Source organism: Sinocyclocheilus grahami, unplaced genomic scaffold, assembly GCF_001515645.1.
Source record: "Sinocyclocheilus grahami isolate Dianchi unplaced genomic scaffold, SAMN03320097.WGS_v1.1 scaffold268.1, whole genome shotgun sequence".
NCBI lineage: Eukaryota > Metazoa > Chordata > Actinopteri > Cypriniformes > Cyprinidae > Sinocyclocheilus > Sinocyclocheilus grahami.
This window is the reverse complement of record NW_015505447.1, coordinates 1,826,399-1,842,099: the sequence shown is the minus strand read 5'-3', so window position 1 is coordinate 1,842,099 and position 15,701 is coordinate 1,826,399. Positions and strand designations below refer to the sequence as shown.

General features: G+C 37.4%; 1 protein-coding gene across 1 annotated transcript in view; it reads left to right on the top strand.

Annotated features, from left to right (window-relative positions):
* The first annotated feature begins 1,732 nt into the window (after window positions 1-1,732).
* Window positions 1,733-15,701, top strand: part of LOC107599581 (rho guanine nucleotide exchange factor 2-like) — a 35,826-nt gene continuing 21,857 nt past the window's right edge. Inside the window, exons 1-2 of the mRNA XM_016291221.1 lie at window positions 1,733-1,977; window positions 7,094-7,256. Coding sequence (XP_016146707.1) covers window positions 1,915-1,977; window positions 7,094-7,256 — 226 coding nt within the window. The 5' untranslated portion in view covers window positions 1,733-1,914. The remainder of the gene's footprint in view (window positions 1,978-7,093; window positions 7,257-15,701) is intronic.

The following is a 15,701-nucleotide window of genomic DNA, read 5'->3' as shown; positions in this document are numbered from 1 at the left end:
TTCCACAACCAGATTATGTAGACCAGATTATGTCATTTGAGCTACAGTCTGTATTGTTTTATGAATCCAAAATGACTAGATGGGACAGTACATCTGCTGAAAGATTTGACCTGCTTTAATCTTGCTTTAATCTGCTGAGAGATTTGACTAGCTTTAAACCATGCAAATTATTTAAAAAAGAAAAAGCATTCAGCTAGTCTTTTGCTTGCTTCTATGAATGTGCCCGTACAGTATAAAACCCCCAAACTTTGCCGCCCACTGTAAACTTTCCAGGCTCCCCTCATAACCCAGCCAAAGTCTAAGTACACTGTTGGCATGGCGACAGATGTGGCCAAGGTGGGAAAAGAATCTCCCCTCCTCTCCCTTCGGCTCTCTTCCCAAAAGAAAACGTCCACCATTTTCTGCCTTTCCCGGTACACAGAGGTAATCTGCAGAGGTGCGTGCAGAGCCACTTGAATACTGCAACATTTAGAAACATTAGATACATACCTACCGAAGTTATATGTTTTAACTAAATGTCTTTATTATAAAATGTTGATTTGCGTAATAAATTAACTATCCATAATTTCATTTTCATTTTAGGTAGTTCTGATTTCACTCAAGGGTGCTTTTTGCTTGCTTATGCAGACCACAAGCTTTCCGAACATTAGTCTTAGTTCCTTCTATAGAGCGTACAGCCCTCTCTGAGAAATGCTGAATGTGTTGGTGTTAAAGTTGGTGCTAAAGACGTCATTGTTTGTTTGAAGGAGTTCAGCCACTGGGTTTGAGAGTCGACACTGCTGTTGTTGATCAGATGTTGCTGTATCATGACAGATGGTGGCATCTGACTAATGTACTTAAATCACACAGATGTTTCCATCATATAAACTTGTGACAAGCCTAATATTAATATGCAGATTTTGATTTTGATTTTTTTTGGATTTTGCAAAGTAAAACGGACTGGTATAACCATCGATATTATTACTAATTCTAGGGGTATAACACTCACAAAAAATGATCATGATAATTCTATATTTAGAAGTGTATGTGATTTTTAATATATTTTTATTAGTATTATTTTACACATCATAGCTGATAAATAATGTTTAAGCAGGGGCGATTCTGTGATTTTCATTTTAGGGGGGCTCAGCCCCCAATGAGGGTAATAAAATGTTTTTATAAAAAAATATATCAATAAAATAAAAATATATAAATGTTTGACTAATAGGGGTTGGTTTACTAAACTCATTGCAGTATTCCACTGTATTGCTTAGATAGGTATAAAATTTGACTCCTGAATAAGCCAAATACAAGTCTTCCTGATCTCACACCTGTTTAGTTACAAATAAAATTTCACTGTTTGCTTTTCTAGTACAACCCTATAGCCCCCCTAAAAATGGCCTAGCAACGCCCATGTGTTTAAGGTTTATTAAAATGTAAACGATTTTTTAAATATGTAGTGATATAATCATGCCTTCGGAAAGGTAACATGCCAGTTTTATAGTTATTACAACACGTGCTCAAGGTAGTTTACTATTTAATGTGTTTTTCTGGCTAAATATAAAAAATAAAGGAAAGACGTTTACGTCTTGATTGATTCAGAAATATTTAAAATATGGCGTCAGTTATTCATTAAGTTAAGAGACAAAATACCACCATATAAAATTATTATATACTGTTATCTAAGCGGTTTGTTATACAGTCCTCTCGAGCTTCCTGAACGAGAGAGAGAGAGAGAGAGAGAGAGAGAGAGCTTATTTTCCTCAAAGTTACCGCACTGTGCTGCTCTGTGAATGTCTCCTGCCTTTTAAAAACGCTGCTATTAGACATACACGGGGCCAAAGGGAACTTTTATCTTAATTAATGGGATATACATATGGTTTTGCCGTAAGAGGATTCGTTCTTCGTTGTACTAAAGACGATTAGAATATCGCAATGTCTCGAGTAGCGGATTTGTCGAAACTTCGCCAGGAAAGGATGAGAGAGATCAATCAGCGGGTAAGTGCAACGACGCGGTCTCGAGTATTCGTGCTTTAACTAGATTATCGCGAGAATTAAAACAATTTGGACGTTCTGTTTGAAATGTCCACTTTAATATCGGTTTGTCATGTTTCGTAAGGGATTTTAGCGCTTATAGGGACTATATTATTGCCAAATAGAAATATTTGGTTTTGAGAAGTATGTTGTCAGTTCTTTGCAAGCCAACTTTATTTGTATTTTCATAATACATACATTCCAAAGCAATGTAACACTACTTCAGAAAAGCACGTTTTGTGACTATAAAAATACATCAGCTATTAGCCTAGTGGTTGTATAAATGTAGGCAAGGAAATATGATGTAATATCTTTGGTATGATGCAAAGGCAGCGCAGAAACTGCTTCTGAATAAGCATATACGTCTATACAAGAACAGTTGCTGAAATAGATGTCATTGAATAAATATGTTTTAATATGACTTGTAAATATAAAATGATAAATTAGTAGTTAGTTACTGAAAGATGTCATGACAACAAAGTTTAAGTCTGCTTAGATGCTGCATTTGCACAGAAGCAAAGCCGCATCAGATCCACTTCTGATACTCGAAGTTGAGGTGGGTTAGAACTGCAGACTTTATTACAGCTTTAATGTAGCATTTCATCTTTACACACAATTTGAAGCCAGCACAGAGCCTGCTCAGAGCAGCCTTAACTCTGGTGTGTAAAGACACCTTGAGTAAGTGGTTGTATGCTTGCTTTTGGCACTGAAAGTGCACCTTTTTTGTCCAATTATTAGCTTCAGTATGAGTTTGAGTTGTGTGGGTGTTACTGAGTGGGAATGTTGAACAACAGACCGTGTGTGTGTGTGTGTGTGCGTGTGCGTGCATAGAGAAAGATTCAAGAGAAGGAGAGCCAAAAGAGAGGTTGCCATAGAAATAGCGCTCAGTTAAAGCATCAATTCCAGGTTTAGGTCCGAAGGCAAGATTTTTTTAAACAGTGAGATATGTTTTTGCTCACACATACACACACACCATCTCACCACATCTTCTAAGTGGTGATGTCAAAGGTCAAACTGATGTCAACATCAGTTTTGGCATTTTAAATGTAACCAGGAGCAGTGACCAAGGCCTGGTTTGCTTGTCCTAGTATTCACCCTGCACTGCAGAGATAAACTGATATAATCTGCCCATCTTTGTCAATTTTTGGCCATTAAAAATGCCCACTTGGCACATTAACACGCACTCTCTGGTATTATTTGCGAAATCCACCAGCAAGAGCAGAGACATGTTGTCACACTATGTGGGGTAAGTTGTCACATGGAACCTGCTATTAAACAGCCTAACACGCTTAAAAAAAATAAATATATATATATATAGGTATATATAAACAATTCAGAAATGTACATTGTGTCTCTCTGTAATTGAACCAAACATTATAGTTGACATACACTCTCTGTGACAACTAGCCCCAGTCTCCCGAGTATTTATGTCGACATTGGTCTGTTGACTGCTACTGTACTGTATTGTAATTTGCTTTTGTGTGAAAGTGTTTGCGAAGAATGTCAATGTCAACTAATCAGTCATGGTTCCCCATAGGCCAGCTGTATCCAGGCCATCGGGCCACAGCAGGCTGAACTAAATCTGGAGCTGGGACTATTCGAACTAGAGCACCGACGTTAAGTCCTGCCAATCTCAGCCCATTTCCTTGACGGGAGATGACACCAAACTTTAGACAAGCTCGCTGAACCCAGACAACAAGGTGCTCAGGGCACATAGCGCTCGTGCTTTTGTATAGAAAGTTTGATTCAATGTCAACTTTCAAGTGAACTATGACCACAGAGGTTGTTTTCGTTTTGCATGCTCAAATAAATTGCATTAGCCTGACATTAATTTTATAAACGCAGACTTGGAAATGTTAACTGTTCCTAGTTTGTGCCTCTGTGGTTTGTAATATACAGAGTCATACTCAAGTTTAGTTACAAAAAAACTGTCACTTTATCTACACAGACCACATTGTTTGTTCTCCGATTTAGCATGAACTATTGTGACATCCCAAATCTCCATGATGATCGCACACACACACATACCAAACGATGCAGAAACATCCTGGAAGGTCTGGTTTTGAACACACTAGGTCAATTTAGATTTGGTAATTTGACAGCAATATCCTGCAGGTTGTAGACTGCTACAGGCGCACACACTAACCGGTTTTTAATAAATTTTCTGTTGCTTACTTCCAACACATGTTTGTGTTCCTGTGGCAACTTTTACTCATGCCTCGTGTAGATTAGAAAGAGGAAGTGCTCTCTCATTATTTCCTGCTTTGCATGTCAACAGAGTGGCCGATTATCAGAATAGGCGATCCCAAAACAGGGTCTGGTGTCCTCCGAGATTAAAAAATATGAGACATCTTATCTTAAAAATTCAGTTGACATTTCATATTCATGTTTAGGATTGTTTGTCTAGACATTTATCTTTCTCTGTCCTTCATTTGAACAAATTAACTCCTCATAAAACATACATAAAAGAGGAAGATGGTCAGCCAGGGCTGAGTAGAGCTTCCTTAAAGGGGTCATATGATGCTATTTTAAAGATCATTATTTTGTGTATTTGGTGTAACAGAATATGTTGACATACTTTAATATTAAAAAAACATATTATTTTTCAAATACTGTACATTATTGTAGGTCCTCTATGCCCCGCCTCTCTCAATCACGTAGTTTTCATCAAAGCCCCCTCCTTTGACAAGCGCAGTCTGCTCTGATTGGCCAGCTGACCCAGTGCATTGTGATTGGCCAAACACCACAAGCACGCGTCGGAAATGTAACACCCCTTACCATAATCGCTTCAGCTTTCAAAGTAAATATCAAGACAGTTAATAATGTCGTTAGTTTTACCATCAGTTCAAGCCCGAAAGGGCAACAGAGTCGCGTGACAGACACAGTGATGATGCAGTACACAAGCCGCGGTTAAGACAGCTGACGTGCTATGATTTCTGACAGGCAGTTCACTCTCCTGTGATGTGACCCTGTTTCCCTCACACACACACACACACACGACGCGTTACTCTGCACTGCGCAAAACTCCGCATTTGAACAGTCAATAGCAAATACTTAAACTAATAACAAAACATACTTACAGTCGCTGATTGCCAGTGCCAGATTGTCATAGCAAAGTCGGAATTTACCCTTTTTTTTTCTTTTCTAGAAATAGCCTTTGTACACAGCCAGCCTTGTACTCTTCTGTTGTCCATAAAATGCGTTGCACAAATTCGAACATCTGGATTGTGCTGTTCTGTTATATAAATAAATCTTAACCAATGATTTCTCAATGCATCTACTTCCAGAAGGCCAAATAAAGTGCTTTTGCTTTCACACTGAAACACACAGCGTCTCCCTGACATGGCTGCATCAACACTACTGCTGTTCCTGAAACCACGCCTTCTTTCTTTGCGCGCACATTTGAGCGGCATTATGCTAATATTTCCACATAGTGATGTAGATATGTAAGGGCGTGTTAGAACGAGCCGTTTTAGGTAGGTGTGGCTGACTCTTAACTTTTATAAAGAATATCTCTTTGGATTTGAGACTTTAGTCTTTGCAACTTTACAGCTCTTCTTTATGCACCAAGAGCTTATAACACTCCAAAGATAAAGGAAAACTTGAAATCGCATCATATGACCCCTTTAATAATGCTGACTAGAATATTAACCAACACAAGCTGCTGGTCAAATCTTTTATGATCAAGAACAATGCAGATGCACACAGCTCAGAACTTTTGATGGGTTAAACTGAGTTTACAGAGTTGCACTACTAATTGAGCAAAATCGATACCTGGACTTATTCAGTTTACCTAATTTAAAGCTGGAGTGTGTTTGTGTTGAGCTGTAAATGTCATATAATTACTCTGGAGCCACTAGAAAATTATTTAATGACAACGCAGATTGGCTGATGGCACCACAAGAACGTACACAGTCCTGAACTCTAGCAAATATCCTGTCAGCATATGAGCTGTGACGTCAAAGGCAGCAGACAGGAACATATAAATGGGGAATTTCTCATTATATTAGGGAGGATGTTTTGCTAGTGGACGCTCAAAATGTAAAACAGCTCAGATGGTTTGCTCAAACAGACCTTTCTACACTGTACCAGTTAGAAAAGATGTCAGGGTGCAAGCTAAAACTGAAACTATTAAAAATAATTTTCGTTATTTGAAATAAAGCTGATATAAAATATAAATATTAGATGGAAACACAGAAAATGGAAATAAAATTTTTTGCTTTTGTAGCTGAAAATAAGTAAGTTTACACTGAAATAAGTTTAAGTTGTACTAACATTACTAAGACTAAAATAAAAATAAATGCTAAAAAATAGAAGCTAAATAGAAATATATATAAAAAAACTCATACAAATAACAAAACATACAATTACTGAAACTTAATCTAAAACTGAAATAAACTGAAAATATAAAAAATCTAATTCACAATATTGATAAATACCTGTCTCCATTAATTGCAAACGTACAGCAATTGGCCTATTAGCAGACTGTCCACAAAGACCCTCACAGGTTGAAAGAGAGGACAAATGCAGAAAAAATAGAAACAAACTTATCAAACTAGGCATGTACGTAACAAAGACACACAAATAGATGAAGTAAATCATAGAAATGAGAGCCATTGTTTGCATAAACCACATGAATGACTTTTTATAGTGGCTGTTAGGGTTCATTTGTCTTTCCTTTAAAGGCTGATAAGCAAAGATTAGCTGTTCCAATGAAAACCAAATCACGGGCATGAATGTACTGTATATGTTTCATGATGACATTCAATATGGCCATTGTTGGAAGTATGTGTTCTTCCAAAACGGTGTTGCAAGTTCTCTTTTGAGTTGGTCATTTCCCTGTTTGTGGACTAGTTCGGCAGATGAATCGTTTACACAATAGAAACTGAGATGCAATAGTGTCATCATTGTCTGTTTGTGTGAGTGTCAATTGTTCTTTGACCAGCTCAAAGTTTGTTTATTTGTTTTTTCGTACAATGATACTACGCTAATTTTACTCTGGTGGAGATGATTTAAAAGTATACATATATAATGATGCCTTGCGTGATTAATTTATTCAAAGTTTTTGTGTTTTGATTAGAATAAAGAGAAGGAGCGCATGAGGGAGCGGGAGAGAGAAGCCAGGGAGCGCGAGGCACGCTACAGTAATGGCCACCTCTTCAACTCTCTCACCGTGTCTGGAACCACGCTCTGCTCGGCCTGCAACAAGAGCATCACCGCTAAGGAGGCCCTCAGCTGCCCTAGTGAGTCACACAGACACACACACACCTATACAGTACATCACACTCAAAACTAGGGGTGTGCGGTATCACGATTTTTGATCGTGGACAAAATGTCTCTACGATCTGCCTTTGAAGAAGTATCATAGTATCGTGCTACAGCGCACATCCTATCAGTTCTGGCGCCTCCGTCTCTATATACTGTACAACGCGATATACTGTATTGTCCCGAATATAAGACGATGTTTTTTTCTTGGAAATACATCTGAAAAAACGCAGTCGTCTTATATTCAGGGTCTAGACTTTGACATGTCAATAATACACCCACAACAATAGGTGACGCCAAATACGCAAAAAAAACGAGTGTGCCATGAAATATGTAATGTAATGCGTGTTGTAAAGATCGCGAGTAAAAACAAAAGAATAAGAAAGCCTTACAGCTGCAGGAGTCGTGTGTACATTCACATCAAATGTTAAATCAGCAGTAGAGTTACACTCACGGGACACTGCACTTATTCGCAATCACAAAAGTACATCATTTACATGTGCTTTAAAAAGGCTTGCCGGTTAAGCATTTCATTCGTGTGCTTTTTCTGAGTGTGTACACATGAAGCGCGTACACTAAAAGCCTGACAAGCAGTGCCTGATTACTGGTCTAAGTCATCTTTCGCATCTGATTGCGATAATACTGTCAAACACACACAAGGTTTACATATAAAAACAGTTGGTTATGTCTAAACTGAAACTAAACAGTTGAGAGAAAAATGACTGTCTGTATGCGTGCAGCTCTTAAAGGGATAGTTTGCCCAAAAATGAAAATTACCCCATGATTTACTCACCCTTAAATGAAAACTCCACTATTTTTGAAAATAGGCTAATTTTCCAACTCCCCTAGAGTTAAACAGTTGAGTTTTACCGTTTTCGAATCCATTCAGCCGATCTCCGGATCTCAACTGGTCTCAACTGGTCTGGCGGTAGCACTTTTAGTCAGCAACAAATTTAATGCGCTCATTTTTGGGCCCCCTTCCCTATGAATATAATAGACCTAATATTACCACCCAAGCAAACAAAAATATTTCTTAATCAGTGGAAACCGATACAGTGTTTTCTATCAGAATAAGCACTTGCGTTCAGTCAATAAAAATCTAATAGTTCTTAATTTGTTTGAGAACTGAGAAAGACCATACCATATAGTCATGGCCACATAACCACCTCTGGGAGTGCATTATTTCTCTAATAATTTTAACGGCCTGGAGTCCCAACCACACATCAAGACATTGTTCAGATAATTTGTTTCAAGATATTTGACATGTTTCCGTCCTGAAATCTCGTGTGGGTTGAACTAATTTTTTTACGCACCTCATCCCAAACCTTCCGTTGCAAATTCCAAAACGTAATTTTAGAGCTGATAACAGCGGCTTGAGCCATTAATATGCAGGCTAACGCAGTTATTAATGCAGTCTAATGCGGTTATTAGAGAGAGGAAGAGAGAGAGATTAAGTGCGTATGAATACCTGCGTCTATGCGTCTCTCAGCAGCGTTCAGCAGCAGCGTCTGCTAATAGCGAATCTTTAAGTTAAACACCTTCATGAACCTCACTACTGAGAAATGTAATCTAGCTTTTCAGCTGCGAAACTATTTTACTGATAAATTCACGGTGCAGCGCTGACAAGAAGTTTCTGTTCGCGTCTCCGCATGTCTGCACTGTGTGTGCATCTGTGAGAGAGACTGGGAGAAAGAAAGCGTGATTTCCGTAGCCTACATAAAAAAGGTGGAAGTCATGGAAATAGTTTGTCATTTTTTACCCTATTGTTTCTTATATTTATTTGCTCAATGTCTTCAGCAATGCGTAAATCCGGCCCTGTTAGACGGCAATCGGAAGTTATTACAAACACTCGATGGTGGTTTAAAGTGAGTTTTGAGTAAAAGCGGAATATAAATCTTATGTATTGTCTTATGTAGCATGATGCTAGTTTGCATGAATGGTCACATAACATGCGCTCTCGTGAACGCGTGTATGACAGTTAGCGGAAGCTAGAGATAAAGGTTTATAAAGTTGTAAATATGGATATTTTTCTTACACAAACGCATCGCTTCACTTCAGAAGGCCTTTATTAAGCCCCCGGAGCCATGTGGACTTCTTTTATAATGGATGGGTGCAATTTTTTGGACCTCAAATTTTGGGCTACCATCCACTCCCATTAAAAAGCATGGATTAGCCTGGACATTATTTAGTGTAACTCCGATTGTATTCGTCTGAAAGAAGAATGTCATATACACCTAGGTTGGCTTGAGGGTGAGTAAATCATGGGGTAAATTTCATTTTTGGGTGAACTATCCCTTTAAAGCGACACTACACTAATAGTACTAAACATGCTGCCGCTTGTCATTAAAGGGATAGTTCACCCAAAAATTGTAATTCTGTTATTATTTACTCACTCTCATGTTGTCCCAAACCTGTATTAATTTCTTTCTTGCGCTGAACACGAAAGAAGATATTTTGAAGAATGTGGGTAACCAAACAGTTGCTGGTCCCCATTGACTTTGATAGTAGGGGGTGGAAATACTATGGAAGTCACTGGGGACCAGCAACTGTTTGGCTTCCCACATTCTTCAAAATAACTTTTATGTTCAAAAAAAGAAAGAAACTCATTCAGGTTTAAAACAACTTGAGAGTGAGTAAATGATGACAGAATTTTCATTTTTGGGTGAACGTTCCCTTTAATGTTAATAAAACAACAATGCTCTTGACTGAAGAACTTAAATACAGTTGCTTTAATAAGAATCAATGTATAATTTATACAGTGAAGTATATATAGTGTTTTATTTTCATATTTGTTCATTCAATTTCTTGAATGCTACCGCTAAATACACCTACTGTACCTGAAATATAAAGCACCGATTGTTTTATTTGTATATAATGTGTATTTGTAATGTGTATCTTTGTTCTTATTTTTTAATAACAAAGAAAAATAATGAAAGATTTTTATCTTCACCCATTTTGGTCTAAATGTCTGCTCTTCTTTTTTATTTTATATTTTGTTACCTTGTAAGGCTTTGTTTTTAAAATAGGGAAATTCATTTGGCTGTACTGCTCAGACAACTTGTAAAATAGTAAAAGCAACATGACAAAGAATCGTGATAAAATCGTGAATTGTGGTTTTCCTGAAAAAAAATTGTGATATGATATTTTTGCTCTATTGCCCACCCCTACTCAAAACCCACAAAGTGCACCAGTAATCCTGTCTGCCAAGTTTATTTAAGCAAATAATGTATTGCAGTTGAATAGTTGCTAGGCTTTTGCCAGGTCTGGCACAAGTCTTGGAGGCAATTACACGACACCATTTTCAACTAAAAATGGTCAACTTTTTATACATTTTGGCTGTTTGTTTACACGATAATTGCATTTTTGGGGTCTGTAAACACAAGCTTTTGAAAACGGTACAAAATTTTGAAAATTATATTATTAAGCAAAAAACAAATCGCGCACACTATCTATGCAAAAAATATCAAAATATTTATTGACTACGTTTCGGTCGCATGACCATCAGGAATTTTTTTTGATAAAAAATTCCTGATGAAGGTCTCTATGATATTATGGTTTTTGTTACCCCTTCAATGTAATTCTGTGAGATTTTTCAATGAGAGATCATCAATGATGATAGGATGTTGTGGATGTTTGTTGCCATGCGTTTGCTAAGGTGTTCTGGGTAGTTTTAGCATGTTGCTGTGTACTTGGGTGTTCTGGATGGTTTTTGTATGTTCCTATGTGGTTGCTAGGGTGTTGATACAAGTCTATAAGTCTAGGCCTGGTACAAGTCCAAAAAGCTGATTCCCAAGACTATAGGATATTCTAGTTTCTTTCCCCCCATCTGATTTTTTTCACTGTTTTCATAGTCTGATAAATGCTTTGAAAGGTGACAGCATACACTCTTAAAAATAAAGGTGCTTCAGAAGGTTCTTCAAGCAATGCCATAGAGGAACCATTTTTGGTTCTACAAAGAACCATTCAGTCAAAGGTTCTTTAAAGAACCATCTCTTTCTTACCTTTTTGTAATCTGAAGAAACTTCTTTCGCCACAAAGAACCTTTTGTGAAACAGAAAGGTTCTTCAGATGTTCTTTATCGAACCATTTAGACAAAAAGGTTCTTCTATGGCATCGTGAAGACTCAAGAGTGTACCTCTCCCAAAATAAGCCAAATGATTGTAGGTATCATTCATGTAGGACTCATGAATAAGTATTTAACTTTGTGCTGATGTTTAATACTTATGGTTAGGGATCTGAACGCAACCTTAATGATAAGTATGAGCGGTAGTAATTGTGATTAGACACTGATTATAAGTAAAGTATAATAGCATTACCGTTCTTGATTAATGTTTGCTTACATCCTCTGTTGATGAAAACCCCAGGAATAAATGCTCCTGACGAAACCCTAGGAGGAGCTTGTTTGCGATCCTGCCAATCACATCGCAGAGGCTATAAAAACAGCCACTTACCTCACTCCTTCCAATGATTTTTTCCAGCTTTCTTCCCCCATCCCAACTCCCCGGCTCTCTTTCCATGATTGTCTCCAGGACTTTGAGCTTGAGACGAACATAAGCCTCTTTATTACTTAGAAGCAACACCTGTCTACCCATTCCCTCTTTCACATTACATATATGTGTTGCAGCCCTGAACTGCTGTCTTGAGTCTTATAATGTGGTGAAATGGAGAGTATGTGGAATATTTTTAGTGGCTGGTCTAAGCATGCCAAGATAACACACACACACACACACATCTTGAAGTTAGATGTCTGGATAGTTTCTTTATGCAGACACAGCCCTGCAATGGCAAGGGCTCTATATATATATATATATATATATAGCTCATATATATATATATATATATAAGTGAGTGCACCCCTCACAACGCTCCTACACCTTCCGTTTGAGGATGCCCCACAGATGCTCAATAGGGTTTAGGTCTGGAGACATGCTTGGCCAATCCATCACCTTTACCCTCCGTTTCTTTAGCAAGGCAGTGGTCGTCTTGAAGGTGTGTTTGGGACCCCATTATATATATATATATATATATATATGCTTACATGATAAAATGCATAAAAAAATAAAATTTTAGAGACATTAATACTCATTCTTGAAGGATGCATTTGTGGCATAGTGTCGATTACCACAGAAGATAATTTTCAGTTTTTAACAAAATCGTGGTTCCAGCCAGGCATTTACAATAAGAGTAAACAGGGTGACGGTCTTGAAGGGTTTAAAAGCGGTCAAAGGTTATTTTAGCTGTATTTTAGCTTCTTGACTTTTTGTTGCCATGGAAGAGTTGAAGTATTGAAATTAACTTTGCACAGACAGGGTTAGTAGTGTTTTATCACATTAGTCTCATGTTAATATGTATAATGTTATATATGTATAATGTGGAACAAGTTCAAATTATTATGCTACAAACATAACTTCCATTAAACCTGAATAGCTGTTGCACTCTCACACCCTTTCCTGTTTAGCTGTGCTCATGCCTCATTTCTTGTTCTCTGTTTTACTATTGTTTTTAGCTTCTTCCTTATTTTGTCGTCGAGATCAGATTTCAAGACCAGACAGTACGAGCCACTCACTGATGAGCTGCTCTATGCTCGGCTGCTCTGGTCTGGGTATTGATTGCACTGAGAGCCTGTGTGGGTGTTGGAACATGTAGTTTGTGCCTCTGTACACAGCTAGAGAGAGAGAGCAAAGGCCATTTGAACCAAACACCTTTGAGTGGGATCAGATTTACACTAGATCTTAAAGAGAATTCAATAAATGTAGGCTATATGCATAAAGATGCTGTTTTATTTCATATTTCGTAGAAGGAAAAGGAAAAGGGAACAAGGATGTGAAAAAAACTACATATTTTAAAATGAACTTAGTGGGTTGTCTGAATGACTTGCTAATTGGTTTTAAGGAAGCACTGGATAACATAAACACTGGATAAAGGTAAAGCACTTAAAACACTGCTAAAGTGAGTCACAGTGCAACTGCAAAAGACATCTGTTTGCATGCATAAGGCTGTAGTGGTGTAGCTTGAAAGGGCATGTATTTCATATTATAAAGAGTCTGTCAGCTATGTATGTGTATATAATGTAATATATATATATATACACTACCATTTAACGGTTTGGTGTCAATACAATTTTAATTGATACTTTTATTGAGCAAGGATTCATTCAATCGAGAAAAAAGTGACAGACTTTTCGAATGTGACAAATAGTTTCTACTTCAAATAAATGCTGTTCTTTATATTCATCAAAAATCCTGAAACAAATGTATCACGGTTTTCACAAAAATATTAAGCAGCACAAATGTTTTCAGGATTGATGATAATAATAGGAAATGTTACTTTAGCAGCAAATCAGCATATTAGAATGATTTCTGAAGGATCTTGTGACACTGAAGACTGGATTAATGACTGGATTAAATAATATTTTATAATATTATTGTTTTTACTGTATTTGTAATAAAATAATTGCAGCCTTGGTGAGTATAAGAAATTTCTTACCAACCCCAAAATTTAAAATGATGAATATATACAGTATAAAGCTAAGTGAATATGTAGCAAAGCAAAATCTATTTAATTCTCTTAGAGAGCAATGAAATTAAATGAGGAGCGAATTGAGACCTGCTTCAGTTATTTTTATGGACAAATGGACATTTCTACTGTAATTTATGTCTATTTTTTAAATAAAATGTTCCTCTACAGTGCTTCGTTTCTGAGATGCTCTGCTGCTCCTTGGGTGATTATTTTGAGTCGTTAAGGTGTATGTTGTCATTCAGGCCAGGGAAACCCCACCGTAGCCCAGCCACCCTCAAAACAGGAAGCAAAGCCATTCTGAAACAATAGGGGTTCAGAGACGAAAGCAATACGGCGTAACCAGAGAAAACGTTCAGTGACTAGTAGCATGCCAGAAAGGAGATCTAGAACAAGCATTTTAACGCAGACATGGACAGAGGTCAAGAGGGAGAGAAAGAGAGGCAAAAAATTGGTATGGTACATCTGAGATTTACTTAAAGGGGTCATATGATGCTGCTAAAAAGAACATTATTTTGTGTATTTGGTGTAATGAAATGTGTTTATGCGGTTTAAGGTTAAAAAAACACATTATTTTCCACATACTGTACATTATTGTTTCTCCTCTATGCCCCGCCTTTCTGAAACGCGTTGATTTTTACAAAGTTCATCGGTCTGAAAAAGCGAGGTGTGCTCTGATTGGCCAGCTATCCAGTGCGTTGTGATTGGCCGAATTCCTCAAGCATGTGACAGAAATGTTATGTCCCTTACCATATTGTGACGACCCCGGGCTGGACTCCGCTTCGTCCACGATGAAAGCCAATCCGGCGATCGACAGCAGGAAGTTGAAGTATTTTCTCAGCGACCAGCACAGATCAGGTCCAGGCATGATGAAGCGATATCGTCCTCTTTTGGAAGGCCAAACAAAGTAGTTTCGATTTCACAATGAAGCACATCCAAAGAGAAAGGAAAAATTGAAATCGCATCATATGACCCCTTTAATTATTTGCTGTAATTTTAGAGAGGATAGGAGGTTAGAGTACAGGTTAGATGGAAATTGTATGTATTTCCTTACTGGAAAATCCATTGTAAGCCACTAGCTTTGTTTGAAACCCCGGTGGTTGGTTTCTCGCTGGTTTTAGCTGATAGATCATCTTAAGATTTCAAGAACAATCAAGATTGTTTTTGGCACATAGTTGTAGCGAATCAGCTCATGGGGAAATATGAATAATTAACCATAACTAGTTATAATTAACTATTCATATTTTAGATCCACTGTAGATATTTAGCTGACCACTCAGGGTCAACTGTCTTGTCAATTCTAAGAACGTTAATTTCCTGGTTAAGGGAAATAACTTTCTTACTGTACAATTCTATAAGCTTGTAACGTAAATCTGCATGATTATTGACTCCGGTTATGAGTAAACACTGAACACGTCAAGTGTGATACAAGTAAGGTTTTATTAACTACATAAACACTTAAACTAGTCTAACATACTACATAAACACATAAACTGGTCTAACATACACATACACACACACACACACACACATACAGTTGGTATAGAAAAGGGTTAAAGTTTAAAAGTTTAAATGAATTTTATGAAACACTTTGCATATTCAACAGATCTAAAACCTGAGGGAAAACGTCAGATTCTTAGTTCAAACAAACCTTGTAAAAAGGTGTAACTGATACTTAATGCATCAATTAAATCGACTAAGTTTGATACTTGCACGTCTGTATGAACAAAGATTCCTGATGCGATCTTACGGCCCCAAGATCTTGCTGAAGTTGGTTGACGAGAAAGAACCAGTTTGAGTCAGAGTCACTTGATGAATGAAAAGGACTAGGCCGGAGCCTGGCACGAGCTTTGGTATCCTGGAGCGTTTCTCACATCTTCATCTTAGCATCTCACTGAACCACCAAC